Source organism: Chrysemys picta, chromosome 2, assembly GCF_011386835.1.
Source record: "Chrysemys picta bellii isolate R12L10 chromosome 2, ASM1138683v2, whole genome shotgun sequence".
NCBI classification, from domain to species: domain Eukaryota; kingdom Metazoa; phylum Chordata; order Testudines; family Emydidae; genus Chrysemys; species Chrysemys picta.
In genome coordinates this window covers 49,889,042-49,904,985 of record NC_088792.1, presented here as the reverse complement: position 1 = coordinate 49,904,985, position 15,944 = coordinate 49,889,042, and the positions used below count along the sequence as shown (strand labels likewise).

Here is a 15,944-nt window from a genome sequence, read left to right as displayed (position 1 = left end):
GTGGGCGGTAAATAGCGCCGCACGTGAGAGGCAGCTTCAGGAGACGAAGAGCTACAGTGGCGCGAGCGTCCGAGAGCTAGTCCCGTCACTGCACCTGCCGCGCGCAGCGATGAGAGCCGCGCGGGTCGCCCTGCGCAGCGCCGCCCCTCTGGCGGCGGGCGGGGTTAGCAGCCGCGTGCCGCGCGAGGTGGAGCGCTTCTCCCGCTACTCGCCCTCCCCGCTCTCCATCAAACAGTTCCTGGACTTCGGTACGGGGCGGGGGGCGCGGGGCGGGGGTGCCCGGCATGGGGTGGGGGGCGCTCTCCTACCCGCTTCAGGCTCCCGTGACTGGCTCCAGCGCGCTGCCACTGGCCGGCCGCTCCTTCCTGGGGTGTGTCAGGCTCAGGTGCCCCCCTCCCCCGGTCTAGAGCCACGTGGCTTCCTGAAGCCCCTGCCCCAGACCCTGGCTAGGGATTGCTTGCAGGCCCCCGCGCTCCTCTGCCGTGGGTCTGGGACGCTGCTCTCGTAGTGAGCATCCGAGATATTCCCATTATAAACAGCGTGGGGGACGGGACCCACCTCTGGCTGCTCCACAAGCTATGAAGTCAGCAGAGAGGAATAGTTTGGTAGCAGCTATCTACCGCTGTACAAATCCGTTAATACAACGAATGAATGAGTCTCAGATCAGGAATTTGATCGTGTGTATGGCTGCTGACATTGCCCGACGCCACGGGAGTGCTGCACCCCTTAGAGGTGCTGTTCTCTGACTGGGGTAGTAAAGGGAAACCTGTGCTGTTGGGAAGTCTGCAGTGAAGCTGAAAGAGCCTATGGCTATTTCAATTAAAGTTGAATCTAAAAATATGCAAAAAATTATCTTATACATTAGTATTGTTGATGGGGATCACCTTAAATAGCTCAACCGTCTGTATGTTGTAAACTGTAGTGCATGTGAACAGAACATATGTGATTTTTATGTAAGTCACAATACCAGTGCTTTGTTCTGCAGATCTGACTTTCACAGCTGCTAAAGTTGATAAGTTATGTTCAGTGATGTGTTCAGATTTACCAGGGGGAGTGCTTGGCAGACAGCCCGTAAGTGTACACTGTTTATGTAGGCTACCTTGGCTCCCATAGGTAATGAAGAGGGAATCCCCCTGCTTGAACTTGAAATGCAAAATATGTCTTTAACTAGATGTCATTCTACAGATATCTGTTTCTTGCTGAACTAGGTATTCACTGCAGTCATCTAGAAAACATCTAGAGTAAAGAATTGTTGGTATATGTGCAAAAGAAATAGCCAATATAGCATCCTTGATAGGTTGTTACATATTTATGCTCTTGTGCATCTGCAATAATGTAATGCAGGGATTTGAGAGAGTCTGAAAGAAACCTGCTCACACTTGTATGTTGAATACATTTTAAAAAAAAGACTTAACTGTTCTTATTTTATAGGTTCAAGTAATGGATGTGAAAGAACCTCTTTTGCATTTCTGAGGCAAGAACTTCCTGTGAGGCTAGCAAATATCCTGAGAGAAATTGACCTGCTTCCTGATCAGTTACTGAGCACTCCATCAGTACAGCTGGTAAAAAGCTGGTAAGTACAAAGGATTTTGTTTACGTCCTCAATACAGAATATGATAGAGGTGACCACTCCATATTAGATATCCTGGGAGTAAGAGAAGACAGTAGCAAAGTATATGATCAGAGGGCAACGAAGTAAGATGAAAGGAATTTCAAATATGACTTTACCCCTTCATGAATCTGTATGATCTCTTAAACATCCTAGAAAACACAGTCCCATTCTTATCAACAGAATTGTAAACAGCCATAACTTGTTTTTACAACACTGCACAAGATGTCTTGAAAAATAACATGTAGACTCTTAAGCAAAATAAATGAAATCCTGACCACCTGCATATCCCTATATTGAAGTAACCTAAGGCACTTTACCCACGAAAGCTTATGCTCCAATACTTCTGTTAGTCTTAAAGATGCCACAGGACCCTCTGTTGCTTTTTACAGATTCAGACTAACACGGCTACCCCTCTGATACTTAAGGCAATATATAGTAAGTCTCTAGGTCCTTTTGCTAGCTGCTTTTTTTTTTTTTTTTTTTTTTTTTTTTTTTTTTTGTACCAATTTGTCAAAGGGAGCATTGAGACAAAATACAGTGTGGAAGATTTTAGACTGTTCAACCACTATTCCTGTATTTAACTTCAATAAAGCCAAGAAAATCTGTCATTACTAATGCCTTGGTGTACAAACCAGACAGTAGTGAAAAATGTTACAAGTAATAATGAGATTATGAACTTGTAAAATAATGTTCAAACTGGCACTTTTTTAATTAAATGACTTGACTACACTATCGAACAAATCTAAGCAAGTCTCTTAGTGACAAAAATAAGTTGGTTTTTCGAATTCTTTCGGCTCTCTAGAATTAGCACAACAATAGGAGAGTGAAGTGGATCCTATTCTGGCTCTCACATCAACAAAATTAACAGAGTTTCAATTGCAGATATTAAATTTCTCTTTGACATCGTGAAATTTAGCCTGTATAATCTCTATTACTGTAGGCAGTGGATGAGCCAAAACAAACATTGCTTCACTTTTGGATTTTATGTAGAATTTGTAGGGCTGGCTGGCATCGGGGGTGGGAGGGGAGTCTTTGACTATAAGCATGGAACTACGCAAAAGTTAATTTTCAGTAGAATCTTAGAGCTATGGCACTTAATTACTTGTTAAATAGTAATTTTTTGGGGAGAACTTTTTCTGCTACTTTAACATTTTTAACAAACAGTTAAATAAGTAGCCTTTTGTTTTTTTTGTGGACAATCTTTTCTAGGTACATTCAGAGTCTAATGGAGCTAGTTGAGTTCCATCAAAAAAACCCAGAGGACCACAGGGTTTTATCTGAGTAAGCATTTCATTTTTCATCTTCCTTCCCATTTTCCATAACACATTCTGCTTACAATGACTGACTATGCTGGGTTACCAGCATAGTTGAAAGACCTAGAGACTGGACTTGTGGTTTCAGTACAAGGTATATTAAGTGCTAACCATGTTGCAGCTACATTGGCTTGCAGCATTTTTTTGAATAAACGTGACATGTTGAAACTGACCAAGCCAATGCAATAAAGCTGACAAATTTTGATATCTCAACAGATCTTGTTTTCAGGGCCAACAAGTGTAATAGTATTTTAACTGGCATGAGAGGGGGAAAAACTTAAACAAAAATACTCTGGGACATCCCATTTCAGTTAAAGTTCTATTGCAGGTTGAAGTACTGATTTTGGTTTTGTTTTGTTTTAATTCAACTCAGGTTCTGATGAACAAATAGACCTAGACATTTGATATTACTAATATTCCAGTGTATTCTTTTACTTCACCTATGGGCCAGAAAGCCCCCTCAAAAGAAAATCTTGTGTATATGATTAAGACCTACGAAGTGGCTAGACATGGGAAAACTTAAGGACAGGTGGAGAGAGAGAGAGTGTTGCATGTAGATTGTAAGTGCTTTTGACAAAGTCAGGCAATTTCGCTTGCCACTCTACCTTCGCCAGAAGTTTATTTATCTGCCCCTGGGAAAAGAATGACTTTGGCCTGGCCTACACTAGGAATTTACATTGGTATAGCTAGGTCTATTAAAGAGTGAAAAATCCATGCCCAGAGAAACATAGGTATACTAACTTAACACTTGGTGTAGACAGGTGTAGAACTCTTCCATCAACCTAGCTACTGCTTCTCAGGGAGGTGGATTACCTACACTATGGGAGAATCCCTCCCATCAGTATAGGTAGTATCTGAAGCGCTGCAGTGTCACAGCTGTGTTGCTTGTGTAAACAAACCCTTCAAAGTGAAAATCATAGAACTGACTTTTTATGAGCCTGATTCACCATCCAGTTATTCTGATGTAAAACTGAAGTAATGCACTAGTGAATCAGGACCTGTATTTAAAAAGTGAGATCTTCTGTTTAGGTTAGTGATGAGACACTTCCTTTGAAGGTTATGCTATGAGGTTGCCTTAAAACACAATTGCACTTGTTATAATTTTTTTTTAAAATATAAGCACTTTCACTAAATTAGGGTTTCTTTGCACCAAAACTTAAGATGCTGCTATAGAGAATTTCTTGTTTGAAACTTAACCATGTGCAGTCTTAAATATTTATCTGAATGTGTCTTGTGATTATCTAGCTTTATAGATACACTTGTTATAGTCCGAAATAGACACCACGATGTTGTTCCTATAATGGCGCAAGGAGTAATTGAATACCAAGACACCTTTAGAGTGGACCTAGTCACCAATCAAAATATTCAATACTTCTTGGATCGATTTTACATGAATCGTATATCCATCCGGATGCTAATAAACCAACACAGTAAGTCTTCACTTTTACTTTAACATGTTCCACAACACTTACAATACATTTTCTCAAGGGAAAAGTTTCTTACGACTGTTAGAGGAGTGTCTCGGGTGACTTCATATGTCACTAGTGTTTTTTAGTATTTTTAACTGCAGATATGAGCTAGAAGAATACCAGAATATTTATATAAGTTATCTTAATTTGAAACATCAATGTTAACTCTAAACTAATGAAAAGGCTTGTGTGGAAATCTAGTGATATCCTCACCTATGAATAGACTTTTCAGCATTTCTCGCATGCGGCCACTATGGGCTCTTCTTGTGGCCACAGCCTCTTGGGCAGTAACTGGGGGTGGGGCAGAGAGCAGAGCAGTGGCCCCTGCCCCAGGGCCACCAGCAAAAGTTGAGTCCTGCCCCCCTCTGGAGCCACAAATGCCAGATGAGCAGGTAGCCAGTGAGTTCCCCACCTTCCCAGGAGTTGTGAAGCTCGGACTTCAGCCCTGGGGTGGCGGTGGCAGGCTCCTGTCATGGGGCTTCAGGCTCCAGCTCTGGACCCTGGCTGTGGGTGTCGGCCCTCGGCTTACCACCCCACTGCATCACCCTGGCCCCCACTGCCTCCGTGGCCCCCCATCTATCCCCCCCTGGTCCCCACTGTCTCCCTATCCACCTCCCCATCCAGGGCTCAATTTGTTCCCTGGCTTGCCAGGGCTGGGTAAGTCTGCTGTGAAAATTGATATTAAGAAATATTGAATTACTTTTCACAGCAGCAGACTTACTGGCTAGCAAGTCTTAACAAACAAGGCAACCAATAAGCAATAGAAATAACAAAGACAAGAATGTGCAAAGCACCTTATTTGTGTTTCTATTCTCTTTAGGTCCAGTAAAGAATAGCTACAACTGTACATTATTATTGAGGCTGCAAAAAAAGCTTTACATAAATAAATTACAATGATTTGGACATGTATATGTGCATCTTTATTCTCTTTCTCCCCCCCCCCCCCCCCAAGTTAATTAAGTATTTTAGGAAAAATTGTCAAAGTGGCCACCAGCAAGAGTTGGTGGCAGCACTCTGAGGCTACCAAAAATTTTGTTGAGAACCCCTGCTTTAGATGTTGATCCACTAGTAAAAAAATATAGCATAGTTTGTGTCTTTGAAATAAGCAGCAGTTCTCTCGGCACCAAACCCTCCCTGTCCTTGACTCCTGAAAATCTAGACTATTTTTCCCATTGGATTTTTTTTTTTTGGTGGGGGGGAGGAGGCTTGAAAAAAATCTCCAGTATCTGAAATTATTGCTTGCAAAAAATAAAAGGAATATTTTCCTGATCAGAGTATGTGAATGTGAACTGACTTTTTTCATAATTTTATTGCTTACCTGAAATAAACCAATATTATATTTCATCTTAAACAGCGCTTCTTTTTGATGACAGTACCAACTCAGGTCACCAACAGCACATTGGGAGCATTGATCCATGCTGTGATGTGGTGGGAGTGGTGAATGGTATGTACATTGTTAAATCAATAGGCTCTCTCTTCATGGTTAGCACTGACTGTTTGCAAGTAATTTGACATGCAGACAAAAGATGTACTTATGTGGGGTGCTGAAAATGACTTCTTTTAAGTGCCTGACAGTTGTATCAGCTGTAGACTAGTTGATCTCCTGGTTTGAAAGAGGGTGCAGAATAGCAGAAGAATCCATCTAGAAGTAATTTAAGACCTAATTGATCAAATATTAATGAGTGGTAGATGAGGTGGGAACAGTCCATGGCAAATCAACACCAGCTGTGTGTGGTGGCAAACTTCTGCCTTTCACTCTCTAGGCATCTGTTCTACAAAACTCTCAAATTATGCTGTAAAACCTAGCAATGCTGCTAAACTTGCATATTTAGTCTTAACTCTGAGAATTTTTCACTTGACCACAGCTCAAAGAGCCGGGAAGCGATCATTCATCACATGATGCATATCTGTTATAAATATTAATGTTAAAAACATGCATGTTTACATTTACAACACACCAGATATAAATGTAGTATGAAGTGATATGTTGCCAAAGAACATAAATTGCTATAGTATAACATCATTTTGCTTTACTACTGCATACACTTACTTTTGTAAAATTAAAAAATATTGCAGATGCTTTTCAAAGTTCCCGGAGACTCTGTGACCAGTATTACTTAGCTTCTCCAGAATTAAGTCTTCTTCAACTGAATGGTAAGATAATGGCTTAATCTCTTATTTGCAGACTAATAATCCTTATCAATAGCTGAATTGACTTCTCTAGCTCTTAGAAGGAGACCCTTTCACTCAATCTCTTCTTAGTGCTTTTGTCAGAGTAGTCCATACATGGCTTCCTCTTGAAGCTTGTTTACCAGATGGCTAATCTCATGTTTGCTCCCTTCCACTTTTTTAAGCTCCTCCAAGTTGCCTTTTTCACCGCTGGAAATCCAACAACTGATCTCTGCATTTTGGTTCCAGGCTATCTGACTCTCAAATATGAACATTCTTTTTTGAGGTGTGGTTCTTGCAAATGCTGCAGAGAACATACTTGACCTGTCTCTATATTAAAAAGCACAAGCACTGGCATATGATGGCAAGGAATAAGCTCTCTTTACACTTAGAAAGTGGATGCAGGACTAGAATCCAGGAACTGCTGAGTTCTAATCTCCACACTCTGTGTGTGTCTGATTCTGGGCGGTTAATTCTTGCCCGCTCCATAGGAATGCTAAAAACTGAATGATGTGCACAGTCACTTGAAGACAACTCAGTGGTGTTCATGAAATAATGCATTGTGTACAAATTGGTATATGATGTGCTCTTGGGGAAAAATAAGACTTTTCCACTCATTTCCTTATTTACTATAGCATGACATCATTTGCTTACAGTAGAGCTGATTTGGGAAGCAAAACCAACAAAAGAAACAGGGGAAATGTTTTTCTTTTTCTCTTTCTCCCCTCCCTCCCCCTCTAGGAAGAGTGCCAGGACAACCCATTCACATTGTTTATGTTCCTTCCCACCTCTTCCATATACTGTTTGAGCTCTTCAAGGTTTGTAAACCCATGTTTCTGTTATGAGCACGTCATTGCCCAGTTCTGTGAGTGTGAACTAATGTATTTCAGTCTTTTAACCACTTTTGTTTTTAGTTTTGTCTTGCCTAAAATCATGAGGGAGATACAGCCCATAGAGGAACTATAACTAGAGGAATGGATGGTGGCAGCAGATAGGAATGACTTGGGATTCAGATGTAGTGGAGTGTTGGAAAGGGGGGGTTGTGTGGGTGGAGGGGGATATTCTTCCCTTTATTAAGCTTGGTCTTATGAATTCTGGAGTTTCCCTTTTGTCAGTGAAGTAAGAAGGGCCTCATGGTATCTGTCAAACTTGTGATGCACAGAAGGATATGCAAAGAGAGGAATGGGAAGCATCAAAGGAGCATGCATCCCTGTCTAAACATTTTAGTTAGTTTTATGTCAAATACAAGCTTGGTGAGGAAGAAATAAAATCGCAATATCTGTGAGGTAGGGAATATAGCATATGTGTGCTCTTGAAAGAAAATAGAATGTGGTAGCAACAAAAATAGACCCAGAGGTAATGGGATTGAAGAGGTGGTGTGTGGCTTGTTTGGGGTAAAGCACCTAGGACTCCAGTGACCTGGGCATGACTGTTCTCTTGGAATCTGACTACAGCTTTCCTTTTCAAATTTATGTCTAATCTTTACGTTGGGCAGGTACAGCTTATTTTCTGATATGTATATTGAAATGCCCTTTCCAATAATTCAACCCCAAATAAAATGTCATCTTTGGGAGTCGCTTCAGATGCAAGTTTTCCTTCAGTCCCACTATACTAAATTGCTAAGAACATTCCCCAAAGACCAATCGATTGGGGAATGAGTGTGTGTGTGTGGGGGGGGGGGCGGAAGGATGTGTAGTCAACTCTTTCTAATAAAGACCTGGTGTGCACTTGGAAGAGGGAGGTGGGGGGAGGACGGAACCACACTGGAACCTACTATCTGTGGTGCTGCAATAGTGACATACAGTTAATTGAGCCAAACTCTTCTGATGATGGTGATTACCTTAATTTCCATAGAATGCCATGAGGGCAACAGTTGAACATCAGGAGAACAATTCTTCCCTTTCTCCAGTTAAAGTGACTGTCGTTCTAGGAAATGAAGACCTGACTATTAAGGTAATCTATTACTTGACTGCAATAGCCCATAAATGAAATAAAGACTGAATATTCCACAACAAATAGCAATAGAAAAGCTTGCTGACTTATAACTGTAGGACAAAGTTAATATCTACTATTGCATCTTCAGCTGAAGATTACTTTAGACATGTTATTTATCAGAAATCTAAGCTTTTGTGGTATCTAATCAGGAATAACTGATGGGTTACTGGTGGATGGGGTTCAGTTGCTAATGTTCAGTGCTATTTCTAGAACAGACTTATAGTTGACTAATTTTTTAATCAGATATCTGACACAGGAGGTGGTGTTCCATTGAGGAAAATCAATTTCCTGTTTAGCTACATGTATTCCACAGCACCGAGACCAGTGATGGATGACTCTCGTAATGCTCCTTTGGTAAGATCTGAAATCTATAGTTTTCTTATAAAGGAACACTGCAAGATAGAGTAAAGTACCTGGAATCTCCTCAGTCTCCCTGCTTTGTAAGATAGTCACAGGCGAATTGAACTTCACAATAAAAAATACATGCTTTGTTGGAATGGGACCAGTGGCATTCTAAGGTTTCCGCATTTTTCTTCATTTGTACCTTTAAAAGTCTCTCTCTGATCTCCACTTTAGTCAACTTTTTAATGTCTCATGTCCTTTCCATTTAAAAAAACCCAAACCCCTGTTTTCTTGCACATTTAGATTTCCCCCCTCCCCAAAGTGAAGAATGACCTCTGTTTGGAAAAATGGTGGACAAAGCAACTACATGTTACAGGTGGCAGTCTTTCAGTGGCTTCTGCTCCCTCCGTGTGCCCCAAGTCTATGTTAATAGCCCAATTTGAATGGTATTCCCAAAGGCTATGTGTTTGTTTTAAGAATGTTAGTCTCAAGCATTGCTGGGAGAACCTAATTGGGATGCGTTTCTAATGACTTTTGGGTCAAAAACGGACGTGTTGGTTGTCTTAACAACCTGTGGACATCTCTATGCTAGAATCCCTCTCCTCTCAAGAGCGGCAGCTTGAAGGAAGGAGCAATATTTCAGTGATCTCTGCTCCCTATCCTCACTCCTCCCCATAATAATATCCTGATGGGTTTTGTTGACCGCAGCTGAGCCAACAGTTTGCTGCCAGGCGGAACAGAGTAGAGGCTATTGCAAGGGTTCCCTTCGCTTTTTTTCTCTGAAGCTACATAGCCAGCCATTCTGCATCTTAGTTCTCTTCCCTCGCTTGCACTCTTAACATTCCTACCCCAAATTGGGGCCCTTTAGGAGACAAGCTTAGAACACAAGTTTCTTTGCCATCTTTCCAGCTCTCTGCTTCTGCCCCATTCTGGTTAAAAAGAGAAGGCATGGCTGGGGAAACTTAACTACAGTATGTAAAAGTGAGAGGTGTAAAATATATAATTCCCCCAATTGAAGACTTGAACTGAAAGATCTTTCAGCATGTTTTATGATTGAGGATGAGACTAATTTTTTCATAAAGTTCCAGTGTTCTAAATGAGACTGCTTGTTAACATTTTGGGCTGGGGGAGGGAGAGAAGCTCTGTGGTAATAGTTTAGATCCCTGAACATCTCTATCTCCCTTGAACAGTCATAATGCTCTCTGGAAATGGAAGAAATTTTGATTTTGATGTATTGTACTTTACTTATTTCTAGGCTGGTTTTGGGTATGGCTTGCCAATTTCTCGTCTATATGCTAAATACTTTCAAGGAGACTTGAATCTATATTCTGTACCAGGTTATGGAACAGATGCTGTTATCTACCTGAAGGTATGTGCTTTTGTTACATGAAAGTAATATTGCTGATGGGGGTACACTTATCCCAGGTAATTGACATTAAAGTGTGGTTCTATGCAAAAGTGACTGAAGGCCTAATTTGGCCTTTTCAGCTGGTCCAATTTACACTGGTGTTTGAGGGACGGACACACACACACACACACACACACACACACACACACTTAAGTAGAAACTTATGGACTGGGGTGCTGGTTAGAATTGAGGTGCCAAAAATACAAAGATTCAAGTAGCAGATCTTCAGTCTTCAATTATCATTGTCTTCAGCAGTGAGACATCCAGCCTTAAAAGGAAATATAAATAGTTTGTTACCAGTAACTTACCTGTTCAACAACTATTGTACAGATGCTGAATTCTGGGTAAGTTAAATACTTCAAATTATGTCAGATTCTTCATTAAATAAGGGTCCAGTCTACTACATACACCAGGTTTCTGCAGGTAACTATAAAAACAAAGGTTTTTGGTAATCTTTGCATCTGTTTCTGAGAGGTACTTGCGCTGACTGCTTTACGAAACGTAACTGTATTTTAAGTATCTAAGCACAAGCTATAAAATGGGGGCTGTGTGTGTGTGTGTTCCACTTCACAGTAACTTTTTATCAATACCATCCCAACCTGTCTATTCATCGTAGAATCATATTCTATCTGTAAAATGAGGTGAGACGTACAAATGCTTCTTTAGGCCTTGTGAGAAAGGGGTTGTCCTGCTATAGCCAGGATTATCTTGATTTTAAATCACCCCAAAGAAATCATATCATGCAGAACACAAACAGATTCATGGCCTGTAAAATCTGACTGCAACATGACTTGACACTTAATGACAGCACATCTTTCTCCTGTCCAAACTCTCCATGGCAAACATAAGCACAACAGAGCACACTACTGTGGTCTATTACAGATGCAAAAGACTAACATTCAACTGACTATTAATCCAAGCATGTGGTTTTCTATGTAACTGTAGTATCAGTGGCTCAGGTCTCTAAAACTTACTGTTACATCTATATTGCTTTGATTTTTATTTTTTAAATGGTATATTTAGAACTCTTATTGTCGTGGAACAGTGACTTAAGAGATTGTTGAATAAGTAATTCCTGTATTTTTTGTTTGCTTTTAGGCTCTTTCAACAGAATCAATAGAAAAGCTCCCTGTGTTCAACAAGTCTGCCTTTAAGCGTTATCAAATGGGTACAGAGGCAGATGATTGGTGTATCCCAAGTAAACCAAAAAACTTGGTGAGGCAAAGTGCAGCCGTGTGAAAGAAATGTCGAGTTGTTTGAAGAGACAGTTTGATTCCCTTCTGTCAGGACTAATGCTCGAGGGCATTACTCTACAGGTCCTGGAATAGAAGGACTGTCAGTCTGTTGGAATAAGGGAAGGAAAGATCATGCTGCAGATCTGGAGGTTATAGTCTAGACCAGGGCTGGCGTTATGGGTGGGCAACATGGGCACCTGCCCTGGGCGCCGTGATCAGCGGGGCGCCATCAGTGCTTAATTTGTTCCAGAGCTTTCTTCCGCTGAGCTCCAGCACCTCTCGACTGGGCAGTTCATAGCCCCAGCACCTCTGGCCTGCTGGTCAGCAGCTGCTGCTCTCCAGCCACCCAGCTCTGAAGGCAGCGCTGCCAGCAGCAGCACAGAAGTAAGGGTGGCAATATTATACCATCCCACCCTTACTTCTGCATTGCTGCTGGCGTTGGCATTGCCTTCAGACCTGGGCACCTAACCAGCAGCCACTGCTCTCCAGCTGCTGTGGTCAAGAGGCAAGGAGCTAGGGTGACCAGATGTCCCAATTTTATAGGGACAATCCCAATATTTGGGGATTTTTCTTATATAGGTACCTATTACCCTCCCCCACACACACACTCTCTGTCCTGATTTTTTTTTTTTTTTCATACTTGCTATCTGGTCACCCTACAAGGAGCAGGCTGGGCCTGGGGTGCAAGTCTGCAGAAAGGAGCTCTGGGGAATGTGAGGGGAGGCAGCAGGGGCAATGGGGAGCCCAGGGAGGCCGTGGGGGCCAGGGACAATGTGGGAATGAATGGGGAGGCAGCGGGGGCCAGAGGCACCAAAATACAAGTTGGCCCAGGGTGCCATTTTCCCTAAGGCCAGCCCTGTCTAGACTGCATGATTTGACCCGTGCAGTTCAGTACAAAGTGAATCTAAAGATGTGTTTATCTTTCAATGTTGCCCTTACCAAAAAAGGCATAGAAGAAGTTCAGATTAATACTTCAGTTTTTCAGGTACATGATCTGAGATTTGATGTAATAGATGTATACAGTTTCTGAACCATGTTTTACTCTTGAACCTCTAAACATGCTGACAAATGTCAGTTAAGTACCTATTTTTCTCCCAGAACAGTCACTAGAGTGTCACCATATTACAGAACTCTGCAGTTAGGTGCATATACCGGTGTACAATATCGTCCTTTTCAGATCCACTTTAACATGACCAGGCAGCAGCAGAATAGGAACCTTAAGGTGTGGCAGGTTGCTTGACCCACACATGGCTAAGTATCTTATGACATTAGAAAGTCCCATTTTTCTCCCTGTATTTCCCAATGGTAAATGTTAAACAAATTTTATTCCAAAAATAGCTTGCTTAGATAATCTTTATTTCTTGCCCTGAATGGGTAGAAGATTGGTGCCATTTTCAGGAATTGTTTTTTGGTTTTGTTTTTAAAAACAAGCAAGTTGTGTTCAAGATAACTTGGAGAAGGCTACGTGTATGTATCTTAGGGAATGCACTTGACAGTGACAAACGATGCATGTAGTCCACATCTTTGAACTGTAAGAGCTGTGCCAAATGTACAGGCTTGGATTTTTCAAAGGAGCTTTGGAGTATGGAGAATCCAGTACTTCACATGAACAACTAGCGTCCATGCTCAGTTGTGTGATGGTTTTGTAATGCAGATCATCTTGGCTAGAAACAGAGAGCCACTAAACATTCTTTCTGTGGACATCAGATTTAATTTAATTCTTAATCCAAGGAATAGTAGACTGTTATACTACCTTGTTCAGCAGAATGAGTTTTAACTGGTACTGTGTATAACTGTACTGTATGGGGTTTTTTTTATTCCATTAGTATAGATTTAGTCCATATGTGTAGTAACATTTCACAGAGATTTTCCACCTTCAAAAGATGTTTGTTTTTGTAGCTCTTTTGGTGTAGACTCTCATGTTTGACCTTGAGAACTTGTAGATTCTTACAAATGTTTCATTTTATTTTTATAGAAACTGGTGTTTGAAAAACTTAGCACTGAAACTACTTAAATTTAACTACTGAGCAAAATGATTTAATACACTGCATAAAAGTTGGTGAACAATTTAGTTTATCACCTTGCATGATCTGGCATTTCCAAAGATGATCTGATAGTCTAAACAAATTATAAAATGGTCTGACCGAATACATTTCTCTTCCTTATCAACTCTTTAGAATCAAATATCTTTAATCTTATGAAAAAGGTCATCTTCATTGTGTGTCAGTGCTTCAGTAGCTTATAGATCTTGAATGCTAGACAAGGTGATGAAGTGCACCTAGACATAGTCTCTCATTTCAAGTAAACATAAATTTTGGCTCTCTCTAGGCTCATTAATGCCTGAGCATGATTTGTGCTCTCATGCTATTTAGTACATTTGTAATATATAACCTCATGTCCCTCCCCTGAAGAAGAGTGCCTTTATTTTCAAAACATCATGCACACTTTTATGCTGCTGTGAACAATGCTAATAATACTTGCAGGTGTAAGTATTCTGGACAGCATTATCTTTAAGCCCCTATATTGAATTATAGGGCAACTTCCTAATGCTAAGTGACTCTTTAGTACCAACTCTATATTCAAAACACACTCAGTGCCATAGGTGGATATCAATACACATACCATATCAGCACTCCACAAGGAGTCTTTTGTATTTAACTACTTGAGGGCTTCACTACTTTGCACTAGAATCTTTTAACTGTTTTTGAAGTTTATTTTGAAGATAAGGCTTCTGATTTTAAGCCTTGTACTGTACGTAAGTGTTATATAATTTTGTAATAAATATTTTTTTAAACTGACTTGTTCTTTCACTTCATTATTGCGATGGGTCTGCTCAGGGCGTAGCTTTGTTTATGTGGGTTGTAAGAACCTCCATTTGTCAAAGTTGCAAAGCTCACTTTACAGAATATCAGCCCTAATATCCACTAAACTGTAAGCCATTGTTTCAGTGTAAGAATATCTTGCTCTGTCAGCACTTAGCTTTTTTTTTTTTTTTTTAAATATTTCAGCAGACTGGGTAGGGAAGATTAAACTCAGTGAAACAGTGTTTTCTTTTTAATAAGGACTGAAAGTGCACAGACACTTGCAGTTAATAAGCAACAGAGGGTCCTGTGGCACCTTTAAGACTAACAGAAGTATTGGGAGCATAAGCTTTCGTGGGTAAGAACCTCACTTCTTCAGAGGTTCTTACCCACAAAAGCTTATGCTCCCAATACTTCTGTTAGTCTTAAAGGTGCCACAGGACCCTCTGTTGCTTTTTACAGATTCAGATTAACATGGCTACCCCTCTGATACTTGGCAGTTAATAAGGTAACTTTGCAATTTGAGCATCATTTAGAAACCTGCCAATTTTAAATGTTTTCCTTATGGTCTGATCTAAACACAGTGAGCCTAAAACACATTTTAAAAGATAATCTCAACCTGGAAGTCCAATATAAGCCTTGACTGATGCACCCTTCCCTCTCTCCTGGGTCACTTAAAACCAGTCCTCCAGGTGTTTTCCAGAGCTCTTTATATGGGGCATTTCCAAAGTCTTTCATAGCATGAACCACTTCTGTATTTAAAAAAAAAAAAAACTTTTGGCTGCCTTGCCTCCTACTTGCCACAAGGATGCTGTGATTTTTTTTTTTTTTTTTTTAAGTACAGCTATTGCTTACATGTCATCCTAGGGCTTTTTTTTTTTTCCTTCCCCCCATCCTCGAAGGAAAGCTGCACAACACCTTAAAAAGATGAGCCTGTGAGCTTAAATTCATAACTTTGCTAGATAACTAAAACTCATGAACTGAATATGACTTATTACAACAATCTATAACCCACTTAACCTCCCATCACCCCTTCTCCCCCCCACCCCTTTCCTCACTGGGACTGGAGAGGTGTTAATAGGCCACCTCACCTTGAGTGATCCCTTGGAATCTGTTAACTATCTCCATTAAACAATGTGTTCCACCTTGCATTTAGCTATGCTACTCGGAGTGCATTTCCCAAACCTGAAGATGAGCTCTGTGTAAGCTTGAAAGCTGGCCTCTTACCAACAGTAGTTGAGCCAACAAAAAATATTACCTCACCCACCTTGTTTCTCTAATATACTTCTGGGGTTTTTAAGTAATGCAGTGGTTGGGAATAAAGAATAGCAATGCCACCACCCTATTAGTAATAAATTTGTAGTGCCAAATGAGTAAATATAAAACCTATGGACTAGGACCCTATGCTGTTAGGAACTGTATAAATAACAATGGTCATTTCTTCCCCAAAGACCTTGCAATCCAGGTCTGGGGCAAGAGGAGACAGATGGGAGAGTACAATTCTACTGGGATATTACTAACAACCCAGGTGTTGATACTCCACTATCCTTATCCATAATACTTGTAGAATCAAGCATCTTGCTGATTGGTATAGCCACAT

General features: G+C 40.8%; 1 protein-coding gene across 2 annotated transcripts; it reads left to right on the top strand.

Annotated features, from left to right (window-relative positions):
- The first annotated feature begins 19 nt into the window (after window positions 1-19).
- PDK4 (pyruvate dehydrogenase kinase 4) lies at window positions 20-14,341 on the top strand. Of its 2 annotated transcripts, XM_008163432.4 has the most exons (11): window positions 20-248; window positions 1,432-1,573; window positions 2,822-2,893; window positions 4,171-4,355; window positions 5,749-5,838; window positions 6,471-6,548; window positions 7,305-7,381; window positions 8,418-8,516; window positions 8,802-8,912; window positions 10,156-10,269; window positions 11,407-14,341. In XM_008163432.4, the coding sequence occupies exons 1-11, from the start codon at window positions 110-112 to the stop codon at window positions 11,545-11,547; spliced, it is 1,248 nt and encodes a 415-aa protein (XP_008161654.1). In that variant the 5' UTR covers window positions 20-109; the 3' UTR covers window positions 11,548-14,341. The 2 variants fall into 2 exon arrangements, with proteins under 2 accessions (XP_008161654.1, XP_042712896.1); XM_042856962.2 differs by lacking the exon at window positions 8,802-8,912 and having other exon boundaries at window positions 26-248.
- Window positions 14,342-15,944: the final 1,603 nt, after the last annotated feature.